This window comes from Solanum verrucosum, unplaced genomic scaffold (assembly GCF_900185275.1).
Source record: "Solanum verrucosum unplaced genomic scaffold, falcon-dt-bn FXZP01000267.1, whole genome shotgun sequence".
NCBI classification, from domain to species: Eukaryota; Viridiplantae; Streptophyta; class Magnoliopsida; order Solanales; family Solanaceae; genus Solanum; species Solanum verrucosum.
Genome location: NW_026019869.1, coordinates 224,547 through 240,151, shown reverse-complemented (window position 1 = coordinate 240,151; position 15,605 = coordinate 224,547). Strand labels below are relative to the sequence as shown.

General features: G+C 35.1%; 2 protein-coding genes across 2 annotated transcripts; one reads left to right on the top strand and one right to left on the bottom strand.

Annotated features, from left to right (window-relative positions):
• Positions 1-880: 880 nt before the first annotated feature.
• LOC125818852 (isoamylase 2, chloroplastic) lies at positions 881-4,688 on the top strand. The gene is made up of 2 exons (XM_049498369.1): positions 881-966; positions 1,866-4,688. The coding sequence occupies exon 2, from the start codon at positions 1,934-1,936 to the stop codon at positions 4,568-4,570; it is 2,637 nt and encodes an 878-aa protein (XP_049354326.1). The 5' UTR covers positions 881-966; positions 1,866-1,933; the 3' UTR covers positions 4,571-4,688.
• Positions 4,689-5,633: 945 nt separating this feature from the next.
• LOC125818942 (protein PALE CRESS, chloroplastic) lies at positions 5,634-11,156 on the bottom strand. Its single transcript, XM_049498456.1, has 7 exons — positions 10,991-11,156; positions 10,833-10,897; positions 10,053-10,247; positions 8,908-8,994; positions 8,196-8,246; positions 6,458-6,640; positions 5,634-6,250 (listed from the first exon to the last, which is right to left on the bottom strand). Exons 1-7 carry the CDS (start codon positions 11,109-11,111, stop codon positions 6,017-6,019), a joined length of 936 nt encoding a protein of 311 aa, XP_049354413.1. The 5' UTR covers positions 11,112-11,156; the 3' UTR covers positions 5,634-6,016.
• Between the last annotated feature and the right edge of the window lie 4,449 nt (positions 11,157-15,605).

The window sequence follows — 15,605 nt, the reverse complement described above, 5'->3', positions numbered from 1 at the left end:
TATTTGATAATTTTTTTTATAAATATATAGTGAGATATTTCACGGATCAAGAAGCAATTGGGCCCATTTGCCCAAAAACCCACGTTCAACGGAGGAAATAAATAATTAATTGTACGATTTTTCGTGATTTTTTTTATCCTTTAAATAAATTAATTTTTATTTTTGTCCTTAACTGAAACTTATGTATAGTATAAATAAAATATAGGGAAAAAAGACAAATATACCCTCGAACTATCGTAAATGGTATGCAGATACCCTCCGTTATACTTTTGGGACATTGGTGCCCCTGCCGTCCAATAACTAGAACATATATACCCTTTATACTAACAAACATATATGTGTCATAATCTTATCCATCGACCGACATTTATTAAATATCGGATCAATGGATAAGATTGCGCCACGTGTCCCTATTTAGTCTTTCGTTAGAGTGAAGGACATATATGCTCTAGTTTTTGAATGACAGGGGCACCAATGTCCCAAAAGTATGACGGAGGGTATCTGCATACCATTTACGATAGTTCGGAGGTATATTTGTCCTTTTTCCCTAAAATATAATACATACAAAGCTTTTTAATGAGATACTAATACATAAACATTCATTTTAAATCGATCCTAATTTATATATGCTCTTCAATTTTGAATGTGAAATTATGAATAGATAGATAAACACTTTATTTTTGTATAAAATTGAACAAATATATAACTGCATTCTACCGGATAATTTGTGTCCTACATAATTAAAATCAAATTAAAGGACATATTTTTGTAAATTACGAGCATAATTTGAGAGATATTAGGATATAAAAATATAAAATTTATATCTTGCAAAAATAAAAATAATTTGTCTAAAATCATGAGGAAAAAAGGGATATGGAAATAACAGAAAAAGAACAAATAAATGGACCCAGATTGGTACTGCTCTCAAATTCCTCACATTCTGTTTCTCTGACTGAATCCTTATGGGTATGTTTCCTCTTTCTCTCTCTACATTTTTTCATTTCTTCTTACTTTAATTTTCTGCTTCAGACTAGATTTGGACTGATTTTTCATGGTAAACTACAATTTTTTTTTAGAGTAAATTAGTAAATGTTAGTGTTTTGTTCACTCACATTTCTTAATAAAATCCTCAACTGGACTGTTATTGTGTAAATTCTTCTTTGCTTCCAATTTGATAATAGCTTCAAGTTGTGATAGACTCATACTATATGCTGTAACAATCAATTTTGATAATATCTGCTTAAAATGTTTGGTTGACAAAATAAAAGGTATTTCATAAAGTGCAGAACCAAAACCAATTCATCAATACTAGTAATGACCTTTTTGATGTTATGAATTTTGACCCGATTTATAGTTGGTACTCACTCTCTGTTTCAATTTGTTTGTTTGATTTTGAATTGACTCGGAGTTAAAGAAAATAAAGAAAGACATTTGAATCTTGTGGTTTTAAAGTACTAAAGATATGCAGAATGTATAAATAATCTTGTGATCTTAAATATGTCAGGTGGAAATTTAGAATTAAGGAGTTGTTGAAAAAGAAGTAAAAACATTCTTTTTGAAATGGACTAAAAAGGAATTTAAGATGAACAAATTGAAACATGGGGGAGAGTATAAGTTGTTTACTTCAAGTATATTTGCCCTCCGTTAATAGTTTGAGTCTACTGTTTTTGAAGGTAGTGGGTGGACTTCTATCATGGATCTGCCTATGATTCTTGCAATTTATTTCCACGTTCAATTCGTTCATCTGTTGCTTCCATTATGGTGTTTTACTCTAGTTGTTCTGCCTGTTGAAGAATTCTCGCCAAGGCAACTACCTCTTCCAACTCCTTTTGAGATATGTAGTGTTTGTTTTTGTATTTTTGCAGGACTTGATTAAGAATATGTGATCCACCAAGTTCTATATCTGACGCTGTCGTAACATTGTGTGCTGCTAATGGCAACTTCACCAATACAGTTGGTTGTGCATTCACGTTTGTTGAGCTATGGCAGTACTGAGTCAACCAAGTTGGTTCCTGCATCATCAGGTAACCGTGGAAAAATAGTATGCAGTCTAAGGAAGCTGGAATTGGAAGACATGAATTTCTCTGGCATAGGTCGAAATAATGACCAACAAGTTCCTAGGAGAGCTCATCGACGAAAAGCACTATCAGCATCGAGAATTTCGCTTGTTCCATCTGCAAAAAGGGTTCCCACTTACCTTTTCAGGACAGATATTGGTGGTCAAGTGAAAGTCTTGGTGGAAAAGACAAATGGAAAGTACAAAGTGCTTGTAGAAGTCTTGCCATTGGAGCTCTCAGATGCACATTCTGAGCTAGTTATGGTTTGGGGTCTTTTTAGATCTGATGCTTCATGCTTTATGCCTCTGGATCTAAACAGACGTGGAGCAGATGGAAAAAGTAGTACTGTTGAAACACCATTTGTGCAAGGACCTTCAGGCAAGGTCACCGTTGAGCTGGATTTTGAAGAAAGTTTAGCCCCCTTCTATATCTCCTTCTATATGAAGTCACAACTAGTTACTGACATGAAAAACTCAGAAATCAGAAGCCACAGGAACACAAATTTTGTTGTACCAGTTGGTCTCAGTTCAGGGCATCCTGCTCCATTGGGTATTTCCTTTCAGCCAGATGGATCTGTGAATTTCGCTCTCTTCTCACGCAGTGCAAAAGGTGTAGTTTTGTGCTTGTATGATGACATATCAGCTGAAAAACCTTCTTTAGAGATTGATCTAGATCCTTATATTAATCGATCAGGCAATATTTGGCATGCTGCTTTAGATTGTTCTTTGCCATTTAAGAATTATGGTTATAGATGTAAGGCGGCTACTTCTGGGAAGGGAGAGCTGGTTCTTTTGGACCCATATGCTAAGGTGATAAGGCGTGTTATTCCTCGTCAGGGTGGGTCTGAGATACGTCCAAAATATCTTGGAGAACTATGCCTGGAACCTGGCTATGATTGGAGCGGTGATGTCCCTCCTAGCTTACCTATGGAGAAACTAATAATTTACCGCTTAAATGTGACTCAATTTACAAAGGACAAGTCCAGTAAGCTACCTGATGACCTTGCTGGAACTTTCTCTGGCATTAGCAAAAAATGGCGCCATTTTAAAAATCTTGGTGTGAATGCAATGTTACTGGAGCCAATTTTCCCTTTTGATGAGCAGAAAGGACCCTATTTTCCGTGGCATTTCTTTTCACCTGGAAATATGTATGGACCTTCTGGTGACCCTCTTTCTGTCATTAAATCTATGAAGGATATGGTTAAGAAATTACATGCTAACGGGATAGAGGTTTTTCTTGAAGTTGTTTTCACTCACACTGCAGAGGATGCACCTTTGATGAATGTTGATAACTTTTCATATTGCATAAAAGGTGGTCAGGATCTGAATATTCAAAATGCATTGAATTGCAATTACCCCATAGTCCAACAAATGATTTTGGACTGTCTCCGCCACTGGGTAATTGAGTTTCATATTGATGGTTTTGTTTTTGTTAACTCTTCTTCGTTGTTGAGAGGGTTCAATGGAGAGATTCTATCTCGTCCTCCATTAGTTGAAGCTATTGCCTTTGATCCTATCCTTTCAAAGGTCAAGATGATTGCAGATAATTGGAATCCATTAACCAATGATTCGAAGGAAAATTTGTTCCCTCACTGGAGGAGATGGGCAGAGATAAATATGAGATTTTGTGATGACATTCGAGACTTCTTGAGAGGTGAGGGTCTTCTAAGCAATCTAGCAACACGACTTTGTGGAAGTGGGGATATCTTTGCAGGTGGACGAGGTCCTGCATTCTCTTTTAATTACATTGCCAGAAATTCTGGACTCACACTTGTTGACCTGGTTAGCTTCAGTAGTAATGAAGTGGCTTCAGAGTTAAGTTGGAACTGTGGACAAGAAGGCGCTACGACCAATAACATTGTCCTAGAGAGACGACTTAAACAAGTTCGTAATTTTCTGTTCATATTGTTCATTTCTCTAGGTGTACCAGTACTTAACATGGGAGACGAGTGTGGTCAGTCTTCAGGAGGTTCCCCTGCATATGATGCTCGAAAATCTTTGGGTTGGAATACTTTAAAAACTGGTTTTGGGACTCAGATTGCCCAGTTTATTTCATTCTTGAGTAATTTAAGAGTGAGAAGAAGTGATCTTCTTCAAAAGAGAACCTTCTTGAAGGAAGAAAACATCCAGTGGCATGGGAGTGACCAATCTCCTCTGAAATGGGATGGCCCGTCTAGCAAATTCTTGGCTATGACTTTGAAGGCCGATGCTGAAGTCAGCCAGACATTAGTCTCTGATATCGTAGGTGACCTGTTTGTTGCTTTCAATGGTGCTGGTGATTCAGAGATTGTTATCCTTCCACCACCTCCAACAGATATGGTATGGCATCGTCTTGTTGACACAGCCCTCCCTTTCCCGGGGTTTTTCGATGAGAAGGGAACTCCAGTTGAAGATGAATTAGTTGCATATGAGATGAAGTCTCACAGCTGTTTGCTGTTTGAAGCTCAGAGACTAGCTGAAATAGATTCTAGCAAGAGAAAGAAACAGATTAGACTTTCTTCTAAGAGGCAATAGTTTGTAAATCCCCTAAGTATATATATATGTTTAAATAAGAGGCTTTTTTTTCTGAATAAATAAGAAGATTTTACTGAGAATACTTGTATCTAAACATTTTCTTTTGCAGCTTCAAATATCTTAAGAGTTCTTATGTAAAAGATGTAAAGATTAGTGCCATACAAGCTTTGTCAGCTGCAAGTTTTGTTGACATGATTGTATCCTCTACTGCTGAATAGAGCACCCACTCTGCATAGATTAGGCAGACATGCATTCCAGCCCGGCCAGTTTTAGTGGAGGGGCGTGCTATTTGTTTACATCCATTAGTTTATAAGGGATTTAATGCCGATTGTGATGGAGATCAAATGATTGTTCATCTACCATTATCCTTGGAGGGAGGCTCAAGTAGAAAACCAAGGCCGCTTAAATTTGAAATGCCTCAATAAGTGTTAGCTAGAGCAAGATTTCCTGGTACATACTCCCTCTGTCCCTAATTACGTGTCCACTTTTTAATTGACACACTTATTAAGAAAACAATGATTGACATAGTGTGTTTACCATTTTACCCCTATTAATTATGAAGTGGATGAATTAAAAACTTAAGATTTTCAAGAAGTTTTACATTTTTCAAAGTAATTAATTGAGGGTATAATAGGTAATTTTTTTTTATCCTTTCTTGATTTGTCAAAATGGACAAGTAATCAGAAAAAGAGGGAGTAACAATTATATGTTCATCCACTGACTGTTACAAGACAATTTGCTACACCATTAAGAGATCGTTTAGCTGAGTGTATAAGAATAATATTGAATAGGACATATTAGTAATGCTAACATTAGTTAAACTGAAGTCATTTCTTATGCACGATTTTATTTGATTTATTAAAAATAACACACATTTGCATGAGTTCTGAAAAAGAAAAGTTGTTTACTAAAATACCTCCACAAATACAGTGAATAGGATGTTGAAAAGATTTTGCCAGGCAATTATGTCTTTTAACCATGCAACAAAAATCCTTACATTGTTAATACCATGATTTGCCACCTACTAAACATACATAACACCAAATAGTGTATACATAGATTGAAAAATGTACCAAACAAGGTATTAGTAAGACACGAAACTACTACATACATTATTATTCTTAATGTATCCTACCAAACAACCCCTAAATGTACACTCGGTAAAGCTTCAAATGCTATTCTTCCAGCTAATACATAGACACTCTTCTCGGCTGGGAAGGAGCAGAAGCACACAGTTTTTTTCCATGGGGAGGGGAAGGAAGGAGAAATGGCAAAATTATCTTACATAAGATGTTATAACTTGGTGGCATGGAGTCGTCGTAACTATAATGGTAGTAGGAACCTCATGAACGGGACATATTATCGATGAACCGTCTGTGAACTTTTCTTCTCTAATGAGATTTCTATTCTGCCTATATTTCTAAATTGGGAAGAGGCAGCAACTTGCTACCACACCAAGTTGATGGCCAGATCCAAAAGACTTTCAACTTGATGTATTGCGCGTTGCTTCTCCTGTTGTTTCAATCTACTCGCGACTGATTCTGGATCAAGTCCTTGTGCTTCTAATGATTCTGTATATTCAGATCGCACCTCCTTTAACAGTTCGTCCACCTCTCTGACAAAATCTATCCTCAAAAGCATATCGTCAGCTTCCAAGCTTGGTCTTAGAGGACCTTGATGCTAACAAGAAATGCAAAGAAAGTGAGAAAAGCAACTTTAGATGTCTTGACGTAACGAATTAATGCGCACATACCACATAGAGAGAAGTGAATGTAAATATCAGTTATCACACAAGTACAATCAGGTTTTGGATCTCATAGATTGATAGTACGAAGATGAACAGTTTATACCAAATCAGAAAAGCAATATGAAAGAGTAAAAATGTACCGTGTCCATGTCGAAACCTGCAGGTACAAGAATGCTAAATGGGTCCTCTCGAGGAAATGTATCAACCATATGTTTTTTACATGCCTTGAGCCATCCTTCATTGTCTAGTCCACCATCATGCATATTCAGAAGATCATTCAGTAGTCTCATGGCAGGAGTTGCTTCCCGCTTCAAAATCTCTGTCTAAATGCAAGGCTAAAGGTTTTAGACAAGAAAAAACAATAAAGACAGAGAAAGCTGGGTATTTTTCCCGCATGATGAAAGATAAAACACGATTGTGTGACAGTCAGGAAAAGACATGAGTAAAAGCCTGAAATGTAAAGACAAACTAAAAAAGGAAGAACACGAGTGAGAGATAAAAATAAAGAGCAACTTTCACATATAGTAAACATAAAAATCATATTTGTATGTTATAGCTATAGTTTGCATAATTGCGCTCCATAGCAAATTTTATGTTTGCTATGGAGCTTTTGATTTGTATAGTTCGCTACAAACATTCAATTTTATACAAATTGTTCAGTTTTGTATAAATTCATTTATACATTGTAATTTGTATAATAAGATCTATATTTGTATAATTATAAGTGTATAGGACGAAAATATATGTATTTGTATTTGTATATACACTTTTCTCTCGCTTTATACAAACACAAACACATTTTATACATTTTATACCGAAATGTATAAAATGGCTAATTGTATATCGAAAATGGCTAATTGTATACTGAATCAGATGACAAAAGATAGGGGACGTTTGCTGCGAATTACAATTAAAATAAACTATGACTATAACATTTAATTTGAATTAATAGTTTGCTATTTCATACAATTTTCCCAAAAATAATCAGTAAATCACATCTACTTGTCAATTCGTCAAAGATCAACAAATGGGTAAGATACTTATCAAAGCTGGATACTTGAGATGATGAGCATTTCCTTAAAATGACAGTTAACCACACAAAAGTTACTTTTGGCAGGCAGAGGGATACAACACATACGAGAAGAAAGGAAATTCAGTGGAACACTATCAAGGTTAAAATTACCAAGTATAATTGAGTTAAATGAAAATACAGGTGAGTTTTGGCCTAAAATCATCCCTCAAGTATAACCCAAACTTAGAGTACATTTTTATAATATAATCCCCAAATTTTGCAATAAACAACCTTAGGTTAACTTATGTTAAAAAACTAACAGCTGAAATAAATACATACATGTGCCAAGCACATGACTTCCTCCCAAATCTCCATATACTGTACGGATTTCTTCATCTTCATAAACAATAGCCACAAAATGTTGGGACTCTTCTTTTAGGTTTTTGTGCAGAAAAATAATCTGCTCCAATGGGTGCAGCTATGAACTTTATACAATTTATCATACTATAGTACAGATGAGCCGTAGAGAACTAGGTAGAAGTCTACATAAGGATCAGGGGCACGATTTGGGAGGAAATCAATCGTACAATATATGGGGATTTGGGAGGAAGTCATGTGCTTGGCACATGTATTTATTTTAGCTGTTAGTTTTTTAACATAAGGATGTTTATTGCAAAGTTTGGGATAGTTAAAGGATGTTTTTTGTTCATAATTATACCATAAGGATGTACCCCAAGTTTGAGTTATACTTGAGGGATGATTTTAGCCCAAACCCCTAAAAGAGTCGATGTTTTAAATAATTGATATCAAAGAAATAGGAGTTTTTTTGGCCAGGAGCGCTTCTACAGAAGACTGTTTTCACATACCTCAACTCGCCTGTACAAGAGATCAAGACTTCGAACTGCATCCTTCTCATCCTGGAATGCACAAAAAAGATATCTTACATGCATTAGATTTTTCTTTTGTTCCTTTTACTAAAGAGTTAGTGGTGAGGGCTCACTAAGCTACCACACATGGACTTCTAGAGGATACTCTATACAAGCACATAATTAGGAGGCTGCATAGTCTTCTATTACACCAAAGTAAGAAAAAGACTTATTCCCATTTCCACACTGCCTATGCAACAGTACCATACTAATCAAACATTGACAGTGCATATGAAGGACTTTAAATACAAGAAGATGGAATCTAAAGGAATTGACAGAATCACAGAATTGTCAATGAGCGATGAAAAATACCTAATATTTTAATATTGCATGAAATATCATCCATGGTGCATTTCATCATCTAATTGTCACAGTAAGTCCTGTAAATTTTCTCATTTAAACTAGGCCATTTTATTTGGGGAAAACTTGTGGAGATTCTGTTCCAAATTCGCTACTCTGTAGGAGTGACAAATTTTGCAGCAGCCACCGCTTTCCATCTGAGCTCATGAACTAAAGAACATGCTAAAATGAATGTGACACTTTAACTGACGACCAAAGGAGAATCCATTGCACAAACAAGCAAAAGCAAAGGAAATAGAACAGGGTAGCTGAGCTAGTCATAGAAAGGTAAGATAAGCCATAAAATGCTTACATCACGCCGAGCAAGATCAAGCCGATTCCATATGATCAATAGAACAAGTTCATCGAGTTCACCTTTTTCTGCAGCTTCCTCAATTTTCTGCACATAAACATCAAAACAAGATCCATACAAGAAACAATGTCCAATAAGAAAACTATCACAAAATTGGACTTTTGAAGAAAAAATCCCTAGGGCTTTGGTCTAGTTGTAAGAGAGAAACATGTGATGTGTGGTTTAGGCATATGTCACAGGTTCAAACCCTGTTATAAACAAAAGCTTGGTATTTAGGTGGAGAAAGGTAGAGTGGCGGGCCCATTATCCACCATGGCACCATCCAAACCTTGGTATTTCTCAGTCATCAAAAAAGAAAAATTGGAATAGACAGATAGATGTCATAAGAAAAGGATTTAATAAGAAGATGTTTATGTATTCTGTCACATCCAAGTAGCTAAAGTTAGTGTATAATGGATAGATAGATTTCACAAGCAAGAAGAGATCTAAAGGCTAAATTAACAACACGATAGATAACCATAACTCAGGAAAGATGTCCCTCAAGAGAAAGAAGGGTTGTTGGGGATCAATTCTGTAACCTACAGAAGGAGAAAAGAAAGAAATCTATAGCTCCAAAACTGAACTCTTTTACTAATTTTCTCAAGGCCACATAAATCAACAGGATCAATAAATTAATTGTACAACTCTTAATTAGCAATTGACGAAAAAAAACTATATCCTTGAGAAATGAGGATTTTTGCTTCTAACTCTCTTGAAGGGGATACAAGGTAACAAGGGGTAGGTAAAGCTAAAAGATAACCCCTTTGCTACCAGTTTGCGTACTAAGACATCAGTATGGCCAAAGAGAATAATTTCTTCTTTTCGAAAAAAGGAGAAAGAAAAAGACAAAGCAATTAGTGATTTTCTTGTTTGTATTAACACCAGCTCCGCAACAACTTTGACATTGTTCAGATTCTCCTAGACTGGGTATTTAAGCCAAATACTTAACAAGGTACAATGTTAATGTTCTCATAAAGGCTAAAATTCAACTATTCTAGAAAACAAATACAGTTGCATCACAGGGAAAGCCTCATACACCTTGTGTATATTATCTATATCCAACCAGAAATAAATAAGAATACACATTAACAATAAAAGTTGTTCACCTCTTCCACTTCTTCAGCTGATCTAATGAAGCTGGCAACCAATTTCTTGGCCTTTACAAGATCTTCTTCTGGATAATCTTTCAATCGCAATCCAATTTCACGATATTCATCTATCTTTTCCTCCTCTTCCTCTTCCTCCTGTTGACGTCGTCTATGCAATTCCTTAGTCTTTTCCCTTTGTTTAGCTTGCCATTCCTATAAGAGAAAGCTTAGCACCAACTTCCAGAGCATGCTAACAGTATTAACCTTCCTTTTTGCTTATACATTGCTCCCTCTACAATAATTTATACTCCATTACAGTATTACTCCCTCGTCTCAATTTATGTGAAGGTGTTTGACTAGGCACGAAGTTAAACTTGTGGGCTTAAACTAAAAATAGGTAGAATGTACCACAATGCTCTTTAATCTTGTGGTGTGCCGGAAGTTAGAATTAAAGAGTTGTCAAAAAAACGTACAAGTTCTTTTTAAAACGGATTAAAAGGAAAGTAAGACAGACAAATTGAAACGAAGGGGTACTTCAAAAAACTTGAGAGCACTAAAATTAGAATCTTTTGACCCTCGTTACCTTATCTTCTACCCTTTTGCAAGAATCAAACTAGAAACCAGTAATCCAACCAAAATTATTACGGGGAATGTTAGAAGCTCAGTTGGTAGGGGTTTGATTCCCTGGCTTTCCTACCCTAATTTTGGATAATTTACTGGTGACAGATGGGAAAAATATGCTCAAACATCAAAAATGAAACAGACCCAGAAACAATAAGAGGCAAAAAAAGAACATACATCATCATAAAATTCCTTTGGAAGTCCATAAAGGTCCTTCTCTTCAATCCCCTTGCTTCGCAATGCTAAAAAATTGAAACTTTTTAGATTTTATCAATCATTTAACCTCAAAATTGAAAAAAAAAAACTAGGAAAAGATTAAAGTGGATCTGACTGACCTGTGGTGGATGGATATTTGATTGAATTAAAAGTTGAAGTTGCTGAGAGAGATGAAGTTGAAGGAAAAGAATGAGGGAAAACAGTGGCAGTGCATGTTAATCCTAGAGCTATTGACTCCATTTAGCTCGCTGCCTAAAATGGGTGTTCCCTAAAACCCCAGATAAATCCTCTCCATTTTTATGTATTTATATATTCTTTTAATATTTTTTTATGTATATTTAATTACAAAATTAGTAACTAAGAAGAAATAACAAGTTTCTGTTAATTTTTAATTGTCCAATACTCCCCGTTTCTAATTACTTGTCAACTTTTCCTTTTTTAGTTGTCTCTAATTACTTATCTATTTTGACAAATTAAGAAAAACAACTTTTTTTTTTACCTATTATACCCCCAATTAATTATTTTGCAAAAGGTAAAACTTCTTGACAATCTTAAGTTTTTTTAATTCATCTACTTAATAATTAATAGGGGTAAAATAATAAACTTAATATATCAATCATTAGTTTCTTAATAGGTGTGTCAATTCAAAAGTAAACAAATAATTAGAGACAAAAGAAATATTTAACTTGACATACTTATTAAGTAATACTCTCTTTTTCTCTTTTACTCGTGTAATATTTTTAAAATAATTTTTTCTATTGTTTGTCACTTTTAACCTATCAAAAAAAAAAGATAAATGCCTACTTATGCACACTCAAAATTGAAGAACATAAATGACAATAAACGCCAAATGAACACATTTAAATATTATGCCTAAATTTTGTACTTAGGGCCCGTTTGGCCATGCGATATGGTATCATGAGATGAAATTGAAGTTTTGTTTGTACATGCGATATGAAATTTTTGTGTTGTATATTTTCTCATAAACATAAAAATCTCATAAGTAAAAAACTATTAAAATAACCCTAATTGTTTATTCAATCTTATCAAATAAACAAAAAAATATAATATCGCATAATAAATTATTGCAAAGCTATTCGTTCTCCACTTAAGTAATTGTTTCATCTAACTTTAATTTAATAAAAAAAATTGAACATAAATTATAGTGTAATAGTCTTTAATATAATTCTCCCACATAGTACGGACAATTTCCTCACGTTGAACTTGCATTTCTTGATCATGTGACCAAGAAGACGAACCAACATTGTTACTTTGAGCCATTTGTTGGTCAATATCATCCGCAACTATATTTTCATGCTCATAGACCATAAATATTTCATCACTTTAACAATCGGTTGGTGTGAGTTAAAGTGACTATACGTTGGCGAGAATAATAAATTTTATGTCGGTGAGAATAATAAATTTTTAAAAGTAATGATGTGATTATAAATTTTATTTACATATGAAATAAATGATTAATTAGTAGATATAAATATGGGGTTATTTTAACAAAATATAAACTTGTGGATCAATTTTTGTATTAAAATATCTCAAATCATGATATGGAATTACCATATCATGATTTTTTGAGAATATGGAATCACATCTCATGATATGAAATCATGAGATGGAATCAACATAAAATTACATGTCCAAACACTGATTCCATATCGCATGGCCAAACGCCTACTTAATTTACCAAATTAAACAAGTAAAATCACGTATTTTTGGAATAGGAGACCAAGGAAGTAATATATTTATTTTTGATCTATCTCATTATACTTTGGCTTTGACCCAATTCTAAGTCGTTTTTTTTTGGAACAGTAGATATTTTATTTAATACTACTAGATAGTCATTACATTGGTCATAGCCACATTACTAAGCATTACATTACTGATACTAATATTTCTCATTGCTACTAGAGTAGTACTAGTACTAAGAGAGACTTTTTTTTCTATATACTGTCCAACTCTATCATAGGTAATACTCCATCCGTTTAAAAAAGAATGATCTTCTTTCCTTTTTAGTCTGTTTAAAAAAGAATGACCTCTTTCTTTTTTTAGTAACATTTTAATTTCAGCTTTCCACGTGGCATGTTTAAAGCCACAAGATTGAAGGGCAATTTAGTACATTTGACATAACTTTAATTTAGGACCACAAGATTCAAAAGTTTCTTTATTTTCTAAAACTTCATGCCAAGTCAAACCAGGTCACTTTTTGTGAAACGGAGGGAGTAGTAGTTAAAGCCCACTAGGGTGGGTAAAGCATATGAGTAACTTCATTCGATTCTTCCTGAAGCGTTCCTTGAGTTGCCAATAGATGTGCAAGTTTATTCCCTTCCCAGAAACTATGGCGGATCAACGGATTCCCCAGTTTCTTCGTAATGACCTGCATTTTTGAAGGATATTGTTATAAACTTGAACATTATTATCCTGAATTAGTTTGATTACCTCAGATGAGTCTGTTTCAATTTCCAGGTTTGTTATTTGGCGTTCTTTGGCAAAGTTGAGGCTGTGGAATAGGGCCATGAGCTCCATGAAAGTATGGTTAATGGTGATGATTTTTTTTTTTTGTAGAATCCCATCACCCATCTGTCATTTGCATCTCTCACAACTCCTAATATGCCAATGTTAGTAGCTCTATTATATGAACCATCAATGTTAAGCTTCAAAAACCCCTCAGCGAGGGAATACCATTTGATGTGCACCGTGAGGCAAGGCTTAGAGGGGTGGGATAAGGAGTCGGAGGAGAAGATGCACTCAAGAACTTTGTGCTCGAGGTTATAATTATTTATGGGGCGCTTAGAGTTGTTAAACACGTTGTGGTTGCGATTGGTCCAAATGTACCAAATTACAAACATGAAGAAAATTTCCCACTGGATCAGAGGGTTTTGCATGATAGGGTTTTTGTTTTTGATCACCACCAGGCAATTATCATAAGTATTAAAATCAATATCAAAGATTATGTGATAACTTTCCCAAAATTGCTTGGCTATAGGACAATGGATGAGAATATGGCTGAGGGATTCAGGATTAATGTTGCAAATAGGACAAATGTTATCATTGCTAATGTTGAGGGTTTGAAGATACAATTTTGAGGGATTTCTATTATGGGAGCATTGCCACATGAAGTACTTGATTTTATTGAGTGTCTATAGATCTTAAATCCATTGGAAGGTGTAATTGTTGGGATCTGTAGGTTGCAGCATTTTTCGGAGGGAGGTTGTGGTAAGGAGACCGTTAGAGTTTAGGGTCCAGATGGGAAAATCTGATCCTGAATGAGTATCAAGAGGAATTTGGTAGATGCGATCTGTCACGTTCGTCGGGATAGGAAAGGAACAGTTGTCGAGATTCCAACTACCATTGATAATGAGACTAACCACTTTCATATCAGTTTCATTCTTATTGATGGGGCCTTCGATGAGGGACCTAAGATTGTTGTTTGGAGGGATCCAATTATGATGCCAGATGTTAACTCTATTTCCATCCGTGAGCACCCACCTAATACCTTTATTACAAGTCTTCCACCCTTTAAGAATGTTTTTCCAAATAAAGGAACCTCCTTTGGTAGGTTTATTTCTTTTGTAGTATTTAGTGAGCATATAGTTTGCCCAGACACCGAGCCTAGGACAAGCCTCCAAGCTAAGCTACCTAACATGGCGTTATTCTTATGCTCCGCTTTAATAAGGTGCAGACCTCCTTCTTCTTTGGGTTTGGTTATTTGGGACCAACTAAGGTAGTGCATTTTTCTCTTAACGGCAGTATTACCCCAAATGAAATCTCACTGAACTTTGTCGATTCTCTTAAGGGTGAAGCTAGGCAATTTAAAGTAAGGCATATGGTATGTAGGAATGACATTGAGAGTACTCTTTGCCAAGGTAGTTCGTCCAGCTAAGGTGAGAAAATGCACTTTCCAGCCCGCCAATCGACTGGTCATATTATCTAGGATGCAATTAAAGTCTATATAGGTGGGATTTCGATTAAAAATGGGATATCCAAGATACTCTCCAAACTCCGTAGAGGTCTCTATACCAAATAAGTCTCTAACAAGTTTGGGGAATATGGGAGGGCAATTCTTGGAAAAAATAGCTTTAGACTTCTTTTGGTTAATAGTTTCCCCAGAAAGCGTACAAAATAGATTTAGGCATTGGTGCATGTTGGAGATAGTTTTTTGGAAAGCTGTAGCCATAAGGGTAAGGTCGTCTGCATAGAACAAGTGAGAGATAAGAGGTCCTCTAGGATTAAGGGTGATAGGGATCCAGTTAAGAATATCTACTTGGTAGCTAATATAATTTGAGAGAAGCTCCATGCACAAAATAAATATATAAGGAAACATAGGGACCCTTTTCCTAATCCCCCTCGTAGGCTGAATTTTTTTTGTTTTTGAACCATTAACCAGAATAGAGATGGAGCTGGTAGTGATACAGTTGAGGATAATGTAAGTGATTTTCGGGGGAAATTTAAAGTAGAGTAAAGCCCGATGAATGAAGGACCATTCTAACTTGTCAAAAGCTTTTTCTAGGTCTAATTTAAGCATAAAACAACCTTTGGAGCTTCGAGTAGTTTGGATTTTTTTTATGATTTCCTGAATAAGAATCGGATTGTCTGAAGGCCTTATTCCTTTAATAAAACTGGCTTGGAAGGGGCTAATAAGGATGGGGAGAAAAGGTTTTATTCGGTTAACAATGATTTTTGTAACCATCTTGTAAATGGTATTGCAAAGACCTATGGGTC